The sequence below is a fragment of the Theobroma umbraticum genome, unplaced genomic scaffold, assembly GCF_002168275.2.
Source record: "Theobroma umbraticum cultivar Fairchild unplaced genomic scaffold, ASM216827v3 scaffold_115.0, whole genome shotgun sequence".
Classification (NCBI taxonomy): Eukaryota; Viridiplantae; Streptophyta; class Magnoliopsida; order Malvales; family Malvaceae; genus Theobroma; species Theobroma umbraticum.
In genome coordinates this window covers 256248-272691 of record NW_018397284.1, presented here as the reverse complement: position 1 = coordinate 272691, position 16444 = coordinate 256248, and the positions used below count along the sequence as shown (strand labels likewise).

The 16444-nt window shown below is 34.4% G+C and overlaps 1 protein-coding gene across 2 annotated transcripts; it reads right to left on the bottom strand.

The window, feature by feature from the left end:
• Positions 1-518: 518 nt before the first annotated feature.
• Positions 519-15914, bottom strand: NRPA2 (nuclear RNA polymerase A2). 2 transcript variants are annotated; one of them, XM_021444284.2, is made up of 27 exons: positions 15664-15914; positions 15065-15147; positions 14849-14968; positions 13389-13465; positions 12898-12961; positions 12516-12586; positions 12291-12368; positions 12152-12197; positions 10658-10838; positions 10523-10575; positions 10294-10367; positions 10045-10162; positions 9250-9337; positions 8167-8282; positions 6739-6866; positions 6559-6638; positions 5605-5846; positions 5366-5530; positions 5073-5237; positions 4908-4982; positions 4204-4307; positions 4050-4125; positions 3452-3580; positions 3221-3361; positions 2452-2664; positions 1799-2053; positions 519-1245 (listed from the first exon to the last, which is right to left on the bottom strand). In XM_021444284.2, exons 1-27 carry the CDS (start codon positions 15848-15850, stop codon positions 832-834), a joined length of 3543 nt encoding a protein of 1180 aa, XP_021299959.1. In that variant the 5' UTR covers positions 15851-15914; the 3' UTR covers positions 519-831. The 2 variants fall into 2 exon arrangements, with proteins under 2 accessions (XP_021299959.1, XP_021299960.1); XM_021444285.2 differs by lacking the exons at positions 14849-14968; positions 15065-15147; positions 15664-15914 and having other exon boundaries at positions 13393-13433.
• Between the last annotated feature and the right edge of the window lie 530 nt (positions 15915-16444).

Here is a 16444-nt window from a genome sequence, read left to right as displayed (position 1 = left end):
AGATGACCACGTTAACTACCTCACCCCATCCGCAATTCAATGTTTTCGTAAATTTCTTGAAGAAAAATTAAGGTAAGTGGCTCTGGTTTATCCTTTTAATCTGTCTTAAGCTAGAGGTTCTCATAGCACAAATTTAAATTGAGGCTACCATGCCGCACCCTCATTGGCCGCAGTTCTTTGCCATGGCACTCCCATCAAAAGCCAATGTCTTAGGCAATGACCTCCATCTCCTCATTTCATTGAGCTTGCTTCTCAATACCCATGGAAGGTTTCATAGCTAGTCATACCAGTGTCTTCTGCAAGGGAGTATGTTCCTAATAGTGTTATCACTTCCAAACTAATGAACTTCTCCTCCCTTTGCCTTCCACTCCCACTGATTGATGCCACTGTTTAGGATTGTTGGCCTCCAATGAAATCATAAATTAGTAGTAATTCATTTGCCTCAAGAAGGAATCACAATGCTTCAAAGTAGGAATAACTCAGTTTCAATCAACAGCAAAATACAGGAATTGTGCTAATTTAAGAGGTCAGAAATAATAAAATATAGCAGGAAGAAAATTACAACAGGTAGTTATTAGAAAACTGGTTACAGAGCAAAATTTTAGCATAACTGCAAAAGAAATAAATACATTATACATATAAACAAAACCAACTCCAACATTATCAGTATATATACAGGAAACACCCAATAGCCCCCCTTCGTTTAAAATCTTAAGTCCTCCATATCGGTGGAAATCATTCCTATCTCTCTCCAGCCTGCCATCACAACAACATTCTTCATTCCCTGATGATTAGGATTTTGCACAAAACCTTTGACAACTGCAATAGCTTTCAAGCTCCAGCTCCACTATTAAGCAGTATGGTCATTTTTATGTTCATAGCTGCCAACTCAGCAGCCAAATATCTAAAAACGTAAGGCATTGCGACGGTCTCCATCCCTTTGCTTGTCTGGCATGCATGACATGTAACCTTCTTTGGCGCCCTTGCAGGAGGCAACCCACCAATCTCTCTAACTACTCGCTTTGGAGGCTGGACAATGGACGTCGTAAGGATGCTTCCACACAGAGAGCAGACGTCAGCAATGTGATAATCAGAACATGTATGGAGCCTATCATGCAACAGATACGCAGCCCCATGAGCTAGCATAGCATCTCGTTCCATTTCCCCAAAACGTATACCTCCGCCCCGCTTTCTTCCTTTGATCGGCTGTCGTGTAATCTGGTCGACTTGTCCAGTGGCACGAACCTGCATATGGCACAATAATTACAAAGCGAAATTAACCAATTCCTAGAACAAATACAAGACTGAGCGATCCAACAAATAATTGCTCATACATCAATATGAAGAAGAAAATTCCACACAATAGAGCACAACAATTCAATAGAGTTCCACAGGCAAAGCATAACAGCACCCTGCTCCATCAGAAAACGTTACTAAATATTTAGGCCATATTCAAATAGACTTGGTCAGCGGGTGTAAACTTCCAACAGTCATATTTAAAAGCTACTAAACCATGGCCAAAAGAAGTTAAAATAAACAACAAGAAAAAGTTTCTAAAAAGCACTACTATATGTAGACGGCTGCACTCACAGAGAGAGAGAGAGAGAGAGAACATGAGTCATATATTTTATATAAATTAAAGAATTATAAAAAAAAAATCAATTAAGGTTCATTGACAAGCTAAAGAATTATTTATTATCCCTTGTCTAAATAAGAAATGCCAACTCTATTATTGGCAAATGCAGAAATTTCATAGAATACTTCTAGAAAAAGAAAAAGATTCAAAATAATTTCATACCTGATATTTGTCAGAGACCATGTGTCTAAGCCGCTGGTAATAAACAGGGCCAATAAATATCTCACATGTTAGTTCTGTTCCATAGACCCCACTGTATAATACCTCTACTCCATGGTAGTTAAACCCACGAGCTCTTAACATGGAACCGAGTTCATCAACAAGAGACCCAGACTCTGTCTCAGTCTTTCCATTAGCTTCCTTCACTGAATCAGAAAATGGTGTTGCATCCACAAATTTCCCATGTAAGCTTCCTCCCTGCAATAGGAAATATTTAAACATCCATGCAACAATTTGGGTCTTCAAGTATTGAGCTTCTCAAAACCCTTGCATTATACTTTGAAAACATAGAAGTTCAATCTTACAAACTGATAATTTGGACTCAATTACAATAGCCATCATAAACAAATAAAATTTTGAAAAAGGAAACCGAAGATTCTATTTTAACCAATGAACATAAAATCACCCACAAATATTAGACAAAAAGCCCAAACTAATGAACCGGTTGAAGTTTGAACCTTAAACAATTATTCCCTTCTTACTGCAGTTTAAGATTCCATTGAAGATTATAGCATCACAAATTTAATTGTTTGCCAATCTTCGAGTATCAGTGCCACAACTATTCACAACTAATTTCTTTCACTAATTGCTAGTACCTTAGCAGCAACAGATTCCAAAAGCATTGCAATTGTCATTCTTGAAGGAAATGCATGAGGATTGATTATAAGATCAGGGCGCATTCCTGTAACTCCAGAGAATGGCATGTCAATATCTGGCCACAACTGAGAGCAAACACCTTTCTGCCCATGTCTACTGCTAAATTTATCACCAATGATAGGGTTTCTTGGATGTCGAAAGCGAATATTAGCCTGCTCAAAACATGTGTAAAAACAGACATTGACAGAGTGATGATATTTAAGTAATCAAATGACTGATGGATTTCAGAAGAAAAGAATGCTTCCAGATGACCTCTTATACAACAAAATATGATCAAAGTGAGATTTTTAGGATCAAATTCTTATTGTAGCAAAACAGAACTGAAAAAGTAAAAAAGCATTAAGAAAACAAAATAAAGGTGTTATTATACAATTATTGCTTTCTAATATTTCTAATCCATATAGTCCTGTAAGATGTTAAATACTTGACACATAATAGAAAATTGGATACATGCAGAAACTAATGTTACTGATCTCTTAGCTTTAGGTTCAATATTTCCTAGAAAATAACGTAGTGATCTCTTGATAATGCAGAAGATAACAATGATCTGCTATGCCAATTTTAACACTGAAAGTCAGAAAAAGCTGGTAGCATCGTATCTAGAAATAACAAGCAGAGAAAGTTCATTAATACACCCTAGTCAATATTTGTACGCTTTTAAGCTTTTCTCTGACAATGAATGAGTATTAAAGAGAGTGTGCTGCTTACCTTCTGAAGATGCTTCTTGTTTTTGGTATCAACTGCAACATAGTCAACAATAACAGTTTCTGAACCCTTGTGATTGTAGAGTCTCTTTGAATTTGTCACCTGATTAATGGTGCTACAATAAGGTTCATTTGGGCTTATCACCTGAATATTGTCACCAATGAGTTGGTCAAAAATATAGCATGAGAGAATTGTTTGAAAAATGAAAGAGGCAAAAACAAAACAGAATCTAACCTGACCAACATGTGGAAGTCCATCTGAATCAAGACAAGAAGATATTGACTTATCTGAATGTTCTCTTTTAAAAATTCTTTGACCTCGATCTGACTTGCTCTTATCATCACCCAAGTCAATAGTTTCCGTCTACCAAAATAATCAATATTACAAAAAGCAACAGTAAAAAGCGACATAGAAAAAAAACCATATGCGTCAGCATTAGCATCAAACAATATGAGAGAGAGAGTGAGAGAGAAAAAGAGAGAGAGAGAGAGAAATAAACAAATCGGTGAACTTTATACATGAAAGAGAAAACTTGTTATTACTTGACAGGTAACTTTTAAGGGGTGTCTGGAGTCCCAGAACCCAAGAAGCTGTGTCAACAGAGATAGTTGTGAGGTCATTTAGTTTCACAACTTTAATTCCTATTCAAAATTTCAAACTATCAGTTGTTAAGTAGCCAAATCAATAGTATAGCAGTGACTGCACAATGAAAATATTTTTAACCTTGACTGGCCTTTTAAGGAACAAAATAATTGACAATTGGTTCCCCCACTTGAAATACTCCAGGACAAGAAAAATGTAAATCAAACCATGCAGGAAGATGAGAACAAACCTGGTATATTTGTCCATGACACATCCCACGTTCCACAGATGACTTATTCAAAATCATGGCATCCTCCATATCATATCTACATAATACAAATAAGTTAAAATTTCTGGGTCCTTCAACATGATAATGTTACTTCATTTTTTTCTGAAATACAAACCCTGTATATGCCAGCACCGCTACTATTGCATTTGTTCCTGAAGGATATTCATCCATGCAGTACTTTGTATATGTTTTTGTGCGCACAATTGGAGTTTGAGGAGTCTGAAAAGCATATAAAAATTCTTCAAAAGAATGTAAATGAAAAAGAATAATAATGCTGACAGTTGTCATAACCATATTATAGTAGATAGAGCTCCCAGGCCACAAATGCAGACAAAGAAGTTTAAAATAAATATCTTCCACAAACAAAGGATGGTAAGGACAACAAATTAAACAACTGTCTATATTTTAAGTACTTTCAAAAGTTTTTGGGCTCTAAACAAACTTCATGTTAAGATCAATTTGTTATTTTGAATGATTTCCCTACACTAAATTGGAGGAAATGCAAATCACTGTACAAATATTAGCTGCACAGACTGGACATTGAAATCCTTAGACATGCAACTTAAAAGTGGGTCCAAGTGAGATAGCCATCTAACCATGTAGCTTTTGAGATTAAAATCAACGTTTTAACGGCAAAAGCATAAACTGACATGTTCCACCCTCCTATGAGACTAAGCATTTCAATTCTTATAAGATGAGGTCTAGGCCTCAAAGCATTCAAGTGTAAGCCTTTCAGGAGTCAAGCATAAACACCAAGGGAAAACACTGGAGAAAGAACAAGAAACTAACACAAAAATTAAGAAATAAGAGGATACAGACCTGAAGATGATACAACTTTTGATCTGCACGTGCATTAATTGCTTGTAAAGAAAAAGCCATTGTTTGTTTTGCCATCTACAAACCCAAAAAAAAAAAAAATACTGAGTAAAATATTGATCATTAAGCATAGAATAGAATGCTTTTAAAAGAACATGGTAGAAAAACCTGGCACTGATACATATTCCGTGGACTTTGATTATGGTCTGACCAAGGCGTAAGATTAGCAACCACACTAAGCATTGCAGTTGGACTAATTTCTTCATGAGTTGCAGGAAAAATATTACTTCTTCCTCCATTCCCACCATCTGGACATCTGATTTCCATGAAAACCTATAAAACAGAAGAATTAGCTCTCATCTGCTAAATTAGAATTTAGAACCAGTTCACATGATTACAGTTTAAAACTTGAACATATAAATATTAATGATCCAAAAAGCAGAAAAGAAATCTGTATTCACCTGTTCAAATGGCCCAATAAGTTCAATATCCTTCCCATCTGCCGAAGGGATAGAAATATTTCTGACTGGCCGAACAAATCTAGATGGAGAAGTAAACAGGTACAAACCAGGATACGTGCCACCCAAGCTCAAAGGAACATAGCCGACTTCCAAGTCATCAGGAATCTGAAATACACGACATTAAATTTTAAAATAAATTTAATCAAAAAGGAATCGCACAATCAGCAACAAAAACAGACCACTGAAGCAGCTGCTAATTTCAATCTCCGCAAATGAGCAACAACTTTTTCAGCTTCACCAGAAGGTAAAGAGCCCACAACACGACCATCTAAAAGAACAGGAAGAACTTGAGGTGGTCCAGCGTGATCAACTTTTGGCCAAGAAGTTGTCATTCCAACCCCAACTAGAACATCAAGGATAGACATTCTTATTTTAAAAAAATCTCTAATATTTCCTCGCGAATTGTAGTAGGATGTAATTCCTGAGATAAAAATAGAATATAAGGGATAACACTTGCAGCAATTTGTATTATGAGAAATAAAGCATGCAAGAGTCTGTACATGCAGTTTGTTCCTCTTCCTTTAAAGCTAGAAAAGAATGGAAGAGATTCATCTTAGGATTAGAAGCCAATAACCACCAACTTTTTTCATTGTTTGTCTTCATTGGAAGCAAGATTCTTTATCAAACTTAATTGTAATTTCAAGCCTCATGTTTAACTTGCTTCTAGTCACATCTTTTAATGTTATTTTATAAATCAAATAATTTTCAAAATTTTATCAAAAAACAGATAATCAGTAGATTAAGCATTTGGATACAATTTAAATGGGCCATAGACGGGCAAATGTGTAATCATGACTCGACCATTAAATAAATTGCCGACTTGCCACCTCAATTTTCAACATTAAAACCGGTTATAGCAGTTTCAGGCAGTTATACCAAATCAATTGCCATCTTCCTTCACCAATGAGAATGCTTCAGGAAGAAAATAAGTTAGAACAGTAACAAGGTGGGGACCACAGTGTCAAACATGCTAAAAACATCTAGCAACATCATCGCCTTCAAAATTGAGGCTCCTGAATGGCTGCTTCAAGGAAAAATTACTTTAACCAAAAAGTTTAGACTTTAGTTGGAAAAACTATTTCATAGTCACGCTCTTTTGTGGGAAAAAAAATCAAATAAGAAGTTGAACTTACGACAAGTACATGTCATGTGGTTCAACAACCCACAAGGCTCCCCATCAGGAGTGTGCACGGGGCAAAGAAAACCCCAAGATCTGCAAATCAGAAGAGAAGGGGGTGTTAAAAGCCCCATGACTACAATGGTTTAAAGTAAATCAAACAAAATGCTCACTATATTGGCAAGCGGATACATACTCAGGTAACAACTTCCTAACGCTGGTCGTACGAAGTCCGGCGAATGAAGCCCCACGATGAACAGACCGAAAAAACGAAAGAAATCGATGATAGTTAAGCCTCTCTGCCTGAACAGTGAAACCAGCCCTCTAATGGAACAAAAGAAAAGTCATAAATGATTTTCCAACCTTGACAAGTGCACCCCATAACATTAAACATGTTATGCTGGATAATAGAGGCAAAACAGGATAATTTCATATAGGATACACACAAAAATAATAAATAAAAATCTTACAGAACCTTCTGATATGTAAAGAAGTAAATTTGTCCAGTTAGAACTCACCTCAAAAGCAGTTTCTTTAATTATTAGTTGGGGGTATTGGTGAGTCTGAAAATATGCTCTAAATCAACCTCAACATGCTATTGGTTTTGACTTTCACATTAGACTCAGCAACAGACCTTTCAATCTCCTCACAGACACAAGAGTCTTGTGACAAAACCATTTGGAAATCTTCAAAGGTATCCAATAACTTATTATTTAAAATATAATTGCAGTGAGTTGGGATTATTTTCAACAGGAGTAAACAGCATACTTTTCAATCATGTTACATGGTCATATATGCCATTGTGCACTCTAGAATCATACTTTTAGAAGATCAGTATAAGCAAGGTCCTTTTTACATTTTCCACCCAAGTCTTCTTCTGTCTTACACTTTCCCTTTTTTTTTTTCTTTTGACATGGCTATCTCCATTAAGTCACATCTTCTAATAGGCGCTGTTGAATGCTTTCATCTCACACATCCAAATTACCTCAAATAAGTCCCTCACTTTGCCCTCAATTGTCCTCCACCTTTAATTGATGTACTCAATTGGGTATTATTTTAAAACCACAGAATTTTAATTTGATGTATTAACTGCCTTCAGTTGCTCTCCAGCTCAGATATGTTCACAGATATGAAGTCACTTTTTAAATAGAGCTCTCTCACCAGTATTACACTTTCACTTACGGGCATCTTTCTTGCTGTACATGGTAATTTAGTTTCAGTGGAAACAAGGTGAATTTACTAACAGCAAGGAGCATCATTAATCATCCTTGCACAATCACCAGAAAGCAAAAAGTTTAACACAATATGGATGGTCAACTTTACAAGTATGGTCACAGGCAAAGAAAGCCACTACCTAGTTATCATCCCACCAAAGTGAGGTTAACAGATGTTACTTGAATAAACAATAAAAGTCTTTCCTGAATTTTAACACCATCTATGGTTATCTGGGGTAATTGTGCTTGAGGTCCTATCCAGCTCAAGCATGTATGAGTCGTAAAATGAGTTTAACAGAAGGGGGAAAGAAAAGAAAACTAAAAACTAAAACAACATCCAATTTCATAGTTTAAGTTGACAGATTCACACATTAAAGTCAGAAGCTCAAAGAAAATATATATGAGCTGACCTGCTGTAAATCTAGACCTGTCTGTGTTATCAATCTGCCAGTTTTCAACAAATTCTCAATTGCTGCACTGACTTGTGTCGGACGATTTTTTTCCATCACCTTCTTGACATCTTTCACTGCATCATGCCACAACCAATAAGAGCAATATCAGTCTACAAATGGAAACAAGTAGCACAATCGTTTCAAGTTCTGATTCTGACGTCAGAAATCTTAAGCAGCAACTTCAACAAGATGCAGACCAAATTTGTATCATTAAAGATTTGTTAACTAGTTTCATGGCCTTGAAAAGTAGCAAAAGTCTTCTAAAAAAAAAGAACTTAAAAAATGACAAAGACACTACTTCACGGCAGCACAAATTTGAAGGCAGAAGTAAAAAACATAACATGTCACTAACAGAAATAAAAAGCACTGAGTACCTTAAGCATGAAGAGCACAAAACAAGCTTTTGCATTCAATGTCCTTTCTTAATCTTTAACCTTTTCAAAGAAAACAACAATATATTGGATGGGGAAGCTTATCATTTCTTTTAGGTACAAAAGAATGAACATTGCAGACTTGGAACACCCATTGTACTTATAGGAACAGGTTACCTAAACTACCTATTGAACACTGGACACAACCCCTTGAACTTCAAGAAATGCACTTGGAAGCCCAAATAAATATGTCAAATGCATGTAAGCCAGACAGAGATGTTGTCCGAAGGTCCAACTAGAGATAGTCAGTTAGATAGGTCAGATCAGGTAAATATTAGGCTGTTTCAAGTTCAGGCCATATTGTGTCATCAGGTTTGGGTTGTTGACTTTTCAAGTCAATTCAAGTTAGCTCAAATCAGGTTCATCCATCTTTTGCCAAATTGAACAGTCAATGGAAAAGACCACTGAATGTACTCCAACTGCAGTAGAAATATTATAGGTATATGGTGATTAAAAATCAACAATTGCAACTTATAAACTGGTAAAGCTCTCAGCCTCCAACAGGATTCAAACGACACATAAATATTAGAACCTCTTTCAAACAAAGCATGATGGCACAGAAAGAGAAGGTAATTTCCAACGAAGATAGAAAGGCAAGGACATAACATACTGCTGCAGAAATCAAAATTTTTGCTTTTGTTATTAATCACATCTTCAATAAGCTTCTTTCCTTTGCGCAACCAATCTTCCAGTTTCTCCTGAAACCAAATAAACATTGAGTTAACATTCAATCTTTATGTGAAATTACATCAATGAAGCTAAATCATGGCACAGATACTGCTACTTGTTTAGTGGCTAGATTAAGAGGTCAATGATAAAAAATTCTAGTCTAAAAGAAAATAAAAGTTAAATAAGACTTCTAAAAGTAAAATAACTCCTGACAGCTCAACTGAAAGAATAATCTATACTATATATCAATGTGGCATAAGGGGTATGAAACTTCTGTGAAGATTATATTACGCTTTTGCTTTTGATTCAACTTCATTTATGCCATTTTATTATTTATTTTAAATAGCTGTATTTAATCAATAGTCTTCATCCTGTTATACTGAAAACAACCATAGAAAAAGTTAAAACCTTGACAATTAGAATGCTAAATATAATTGTAAATATCATTAAGAGTTAATAATTTAATAGAATTTTTATTGTATTTAAATAACTTGTAAATAGTATTATTTCAATAAAATAAAGGAAATAAAATACTTGATTCACATGCAAATTGCTCTTAATTAAGTCCAAACTAGTTATGAAAGGTCAGCTGGTTGATGCATCTCACTATATTTTTAGTAAAATTGTACCCTGCTAGCGTGAAACTTCTATAGATCCTTTACAAAGGATTAAAACAAAAAAGAAGAAAAACAGAAACAAGAAGAAAAAATTCGTCAAATAATTAGAATGTCTCTACCTTGAGGTAAATGGTAATGAGATGACCAGGGAGTAAAACTTCCTGATTTTGCAAGGAATCTGAGTTATCTGGTGCAGAAGTTTGATCTATAAGCGAGAAAAGTTTCTGCACCATAAAGCTAAAGAGAAAAAGTTAAACAGAAATCCAAATGCAACAAAGAAAGAGTGTGCATGAAACAACAGAACATGGCAAGACTATTCTAAAACATGAACTTCAAACTACAGATAAAAAAGAACCCCTGTAACTTACATGAGCAGATTAAACTTGTCATTGTTGTCATCCAAGTGAACAAATATGTAATTCCTCAGCACCACATCAGCAACCTACATTTATAACGTTAAAATAAATAAACAAAACATTGAACAGAGAAATGTCTTAGAATTCACTCGAAACAAAAAAAAAACTTAGGGAACTAACTAGCTTCCGTTATCTTTACAACATACAAGGGAACATTTTATAGATAATAAAGACAACTTACAGTAGAATGACTCTCACTTTCCATTCCCTCCATAATAGGTTGGAAGTGTTCCCCTATATTGACAACAAAGGAAATTTACATAGATGCTTAACATATGAAATAAAATGTTAATGAAAGAAGTATCATAGTAAGCACCAATATGCTGTAGACACTGCTCCTGAGTGAAAAGAGCCAAGTGCTGAACTTCATCAAGAATAATCTTGGCCCTTTCACCAACGAGTTGAGTGCCAACAGCCCCCTTTCCTTCGCCATTTTTCTCATTATAGCAGCATGTCAATTTTGTATAAATTTCACGATCATTAGTGTCAATCAGAGCCTGCAAAGACCAATCAGAATTAGCACAAGAAAAGAAAAAAGGAGGGGGTAAAACATGTAAGTATAATTGGCTCACGTCATGCAGGTAAATTTTGAGAGCTTAAAAAAACTAAAAGGAGCTAGCATCAAGGACAAATCTTGCTGCTGAAAGTATGGCAATGGAGAGGATCACGTGAAATCTAATTTTAAGGTCGCAGAAGGAAACAATTGATAACTTGGATAGAAAAGCATAGAGATATAAGAAGGTGAGACACGCATAGAGATTTAAGAAGCTGGGATACTAAGGAGAATGCTATGTATAGCATCATATTTTGAGGTTTGCATGTTATGCAGAAACATAAACTGTAACAGGGAAGAGTTGAAAAGAGTAGGACAGTAGCAATAGCATTCTGATGTACTACAAAAAATTTTACCCGTGAGAGATATTCTATGAAGAAAAAACAACAATTCTAAATTTATAAGATCTCAAGCAAACAAAAGCAATTTAGAAAAAGCACAATCAACAGTTGAAGAGCAGAAATTAACTGAATTGAGTGAAGGATGAGGCTCAAGCTAGTACAGGGGAAAAAGATAACAGATGATAAGTGCATCACTTCTACTGACAAATCAAGAATAGGTACATACATTATTTGAAACGACTCCCAATCAACTATCATTGAACAGTATAACTCTAACAAGTAAAACATGGGATATTGCAAAACAAGACCTCATTGTTCCAAACTAAATTTACACAGAAAAATCAAAGTGACTCATACATAAATGTTACCTTTCAATAACTTGGTGTTTATTTCTAAACCCCAGGAGTCCATAACACGTTATAAACTACCAATGCCATGTCATTTTATAGAATGCATTATAACACAATATAAACCATTATCGAATATCTCCCAAATCAGGAAATCGACACTAAGGAGATATGTCCCAAATTGGTGAGAATAATGATTATGAAAATGCTTTAAATGATGAAAATGCCAAAAGTATGCAAGATGTTTGAACATCCAATTAACAGAGATTAGTGTTTGGTGCCTCATTTCTCCCTCAACAGCATAATGTTACATTCTAAAATTCATTGTGGGATCCATATGTACTTCTCTACTACTCTGAAACATATTAGATCACCAACAGAAATTTGACATAACCTAACTAATATGAATGTGCTTCCACACCAAAGCTGAGGCACTTGCTCAAAATCATCAACCAAATTTTAGAGGAAAAATATGACTTCAACTGATTTTGGACATGATTCTATACATTTCCCAAAATCTTATTGCACATTCACAAGTGGAAAAGTATAAAAAGAACCAGCAACAGCACCTTTAGTATAATGCCCACAGGAAGCATGTATTCCCTCCCCTGTACCCTGCAAGAGTGAATTAAAAGGAAGTATACACAGCTTATTTCAGAATCAAAAACTAAAATACCATTGTTCTTCTTCCAACTCAAAATTTCTTACCAGAATCCAAGTCTTGCACTTCCATTATGAAGATAATATAACTTAACTGTCACTGATGATAGATCTCCTCTCACACACCTAGAATGAAATTATGTGAGAATCCAGAAACAATCAGAGTAGTAGAGTAAGAAAGATCTAATAAGGTCTTAAGTGGTCAGATGGGACGCTGAAATAATAAGTAGAACAAAAAAAGGAAATTGGATCCATTTAATATAAAGAAAGAACCTTATGACAACTGCTTTATCAGTATACCCTTCCCGACGATCACGAAATGAATTACGTACCAAACTCATTGGCTGAAAAATAAAATACAGCCTCAGTAATGCAACACTTTGTAATCAAAGAAAAGAAAAAGGAAAGGAAGTGTAATTATGGAGTGATGATGTGACAATAGATTTCTTATTCTATTCTAGAATCATGAATGATATTACTTCCATTAACCTAAAACAAAAAGATCACTGAAGAAAGTAAATAACTTGTCAGCAAATTCAGTAGATCACTAGAACTTGCAAGGGATTAAACTACAAATCTTAGCTTAATTCATCAATCCAAAGTAAAGTGTTCTCCCTGGTAGTTAACAGGATAACATACAAAAAGGCTCACTCACATAATTCCGTTTCGGCAATATCAAAAGTCGAACTACTCTCTCAAGCCCATTCAGAATGAAGTAACTGCATAGCATGAAAATTTTAAATAGTGATTAAAATTTAAAGGGAAAAAATAACAAATAGAAAAAAAAAAGGAAAGACCGGATAACAGTGCACTACACATAATTTATGTGTTTAAATCATTCACATAAATCATTTCCATATAAGATTCATATAGGTTCCACATCAGACACAAACAATTAATTGTTACTATAGGGTGTGTAGGCTCCTAAATACAGGTAATATAGTCTCAAAAGATCATAATAAGGCAAAATATGAAGAGCAATTGTTAAACTTACAAAAAAGCACATTGTAAGCATAAAGGCAAGCAATCTGTAACTCATAATCTATAATAATAAACTTTCAAACAGACATCATATTTGAATGCTGATAATGTTAAAACTTCTAGGGATCTCAAACATATGGCGTTAAAGAGAACCGAATCACTCACCCACCCATTTCACGCGACTCTTCTTTGCAAGCAACCAGTTTTCTGGGATCAGCTTCTTGCAAGTAACAACGTTTTGACTGCATGAACATTAAATAAGTTTGGCCCATGACTACCAAAGCAAAAGAAAATACTAGTATGGATAATCCAAGGAAAAGGAGCAAATTTGCCTCAAAAAATACTACGCTAAGTACTTTGGCATGTTTGTTCACATGCAGGGCAACTAGGAAAGAAGAAAAAAACTTCAAAATTAAATGTGATGCTGTAAAATTTGTGTCAATTCTGCATGTATAGTGTGGGGAAAATAAAAGAGAAAATGTTTTGTAAACTGCCAATATAAAATAGATCTCTATTTCCTGGGAAGGAAACATGACAGTCATGTCCCTACTTTACAATAATGATGCAGGAAATATGGCCACTCTCCTACTACCCCTTAATTAAGGACAGAAGAGAGCGCAGATAAGAACGAATCAACCACTGAGAATTTCACTTTTTTTTTCTTTTCTTGTATTTTCTTTTTCATTTCTCACTTTGCCCCTCAAAGCATTGCACTCTATGATACAAATCTACTTAGAAACTGAGCAGATAAAGTTTTTAGTATCTATTCATCACCAGGGAATAAATGTGTCTCATAAAACAAGCAAAGCAAGCCCCACTGGCAACATAGCAAATGATAAAAGTTTGATGCAAGTATATCCAAAAAAAACATTTGGTTTTGAAGAACTTACCAAAAACAATTGGTATGATAAAACGTAATGAGGATGTAAACAGGTAGAAATAAGTTAACATGGCACAGGTTAGAGCAAACATATAAAAATAGCAATTTGATGCATTTAAAAATATGAAGAAGCTGACACCATTCACAACAACTCAAATTAAAAGTTTCATGGAAACATGAACAATGACAACCAGAAAGGCAGCCAGGTTTTAGGCAGCCATGTGCCACATGGTATACATGTATAGAACAAGTGCATTTTCATGTTTTAGTAGATATAAAGCTATAAACTATGGCCCTAGGATTTCAATAAGACTTGCAAAAAATTTATTAATAAGTCTTCATCAACTATAAGAGATTAAAACATATACAATATGCTTTAGAATCCTTGGGAAACTAAAGAAATTAAAAAATTAAATACTAAATAAATATGTAATGAAGCAACAACACCGCCTTCATGAATTAATCACTTAATCCTTATCAAAATAAGGCCATGGATCCACACAACAATATATATATCCAGCAAACTAAGTACCCTCAATTCTGAAATTAAAGAAAATGGACAAGTATAACCAGCAAGTGCAATAAGATATTCCTATAATCTAAAACTAAATTTCTCATAATAATCTAGTTAAAACATCCTATACAACTCACTTAAATGAACACAAGCATCAAACAATCTTCACCGAACATAAAATTCAGTAAAAGTTGGAAATGAAGAACAAAGAAAAACAAAAAAAACACTAACCTTTAACATTATAGGAAACTCTCCAAAATTTAAATTTTCTCTTACAACAACTCCACCATCCCACTGAAAGCAAACATCTATATGGAAACTCCCTGTGTAAGAAATTTTTGCTTGTCTACACTGTTTAAAAAGAAAATTCCAATCAATAAATTAAAGAAATGAGAAACATATAATAAAAATAAACCAAAGATCGGAAATTATGGTGTAAAATTTTACTTCAAATGGATACAAAGCTCCTGCTGATGTCTTTGATGACCGGTCCTTCTGCGGTGGATAGACCTCCGGATGATCCAGCCAGAGTAAGATACAAGTCAAGGACAAACATCAACCACATTATACAATTGCATTCAAAAAACTTAAGTTTACATTTGGTTATGGCTTTTATTTGACAAACAAAAATAAACAAATAACTAAAATATATATCAATTCTAACATAATTGATGGATATAAAAGTAAAATCATCCTCGCCTGCAAGAACAAAATTACAATTATAGCTTCTAATTCATCAGTAATAACAAAATGTAGCAAAAGCGACAGTCAATTAGTCCCTAAAACAACTCTGATTCCTTCTTATATTTACCACAAAAATTTTGCTAATTTCTCCAAAAAAAAAAACTAAAACCTCTATTTGATCAAAATATAATTATAAATTAAGTTTATGCATTTTTATTCACAAAAATTAAGTGTTTTACTTCATTAATCGAAAATATAATTCAAGCCTACATTCTTACTTTCTGCTTCCGGAAGCAGAAATGAAGCAAAAAAAAACAACAAAAACGAATTCCAATAAAACAAATTTCAAGAAAAAAGGATATTTCTAAGGGTTTTATTGGAGGAAGAATCGAAGATTTGGACAGGCTTGACGCGCTTAAGCATAACGTCTAAGCCTTCGTCGATCATGTAATCGAACGACTCGATATGGTGTTTGAATAGCTCCTTTAGTTCTTCTAGCTCTTCCGCGTCCGAAAACTGCCCCGGCCTCTTCCTCCTCTGCCTTTCCATGGCTTCTTGTCTGAATTTTTGAATGAGCTTGAGGAAGGAGAAGAAGAGTTTGCGGAAGGCGGGGAGAAACTGCTGAAGGGTTTAGGGTTTTAATTTAAATAGAAACTGGACGGTTATACTGGGCTGGGAATCAAAGTGGGCTCCTCGTTATTTACATCAATTGTTGGGCTAAAAAAATTCCAATTATATAATTATATAATTAATATACTAAATGCTTTTATTATCTATTCTAATCATTAATAATAATTATTATATCCAAAATATTTTTGACCCTTTAAACTATTGAAAATGATAAATTTATACCTATTATTAAAAATTATTCTCAATTAAGTGCTATTGTCGACATTTGGCAAATTGGAGTGTGTATTGGGGATAATTGAGGAATTGGGTAGGTGGATTGGGTTTAGATGGTTGTTGGGTTTAAAAGAGTTTGCTTTTAGGTGTAAGTGTTAGGCTAAAAAAGTTTTGGGTTGCTCTTTGTTTGAATTTAAGGAGTGAATAAATTGCAAATACACTATCATACTTAAGGCATGTACGGATACATTTTTGGCATGTCGTAAGTGCCACGCATGATACAAGTTTTTGACTTATAAG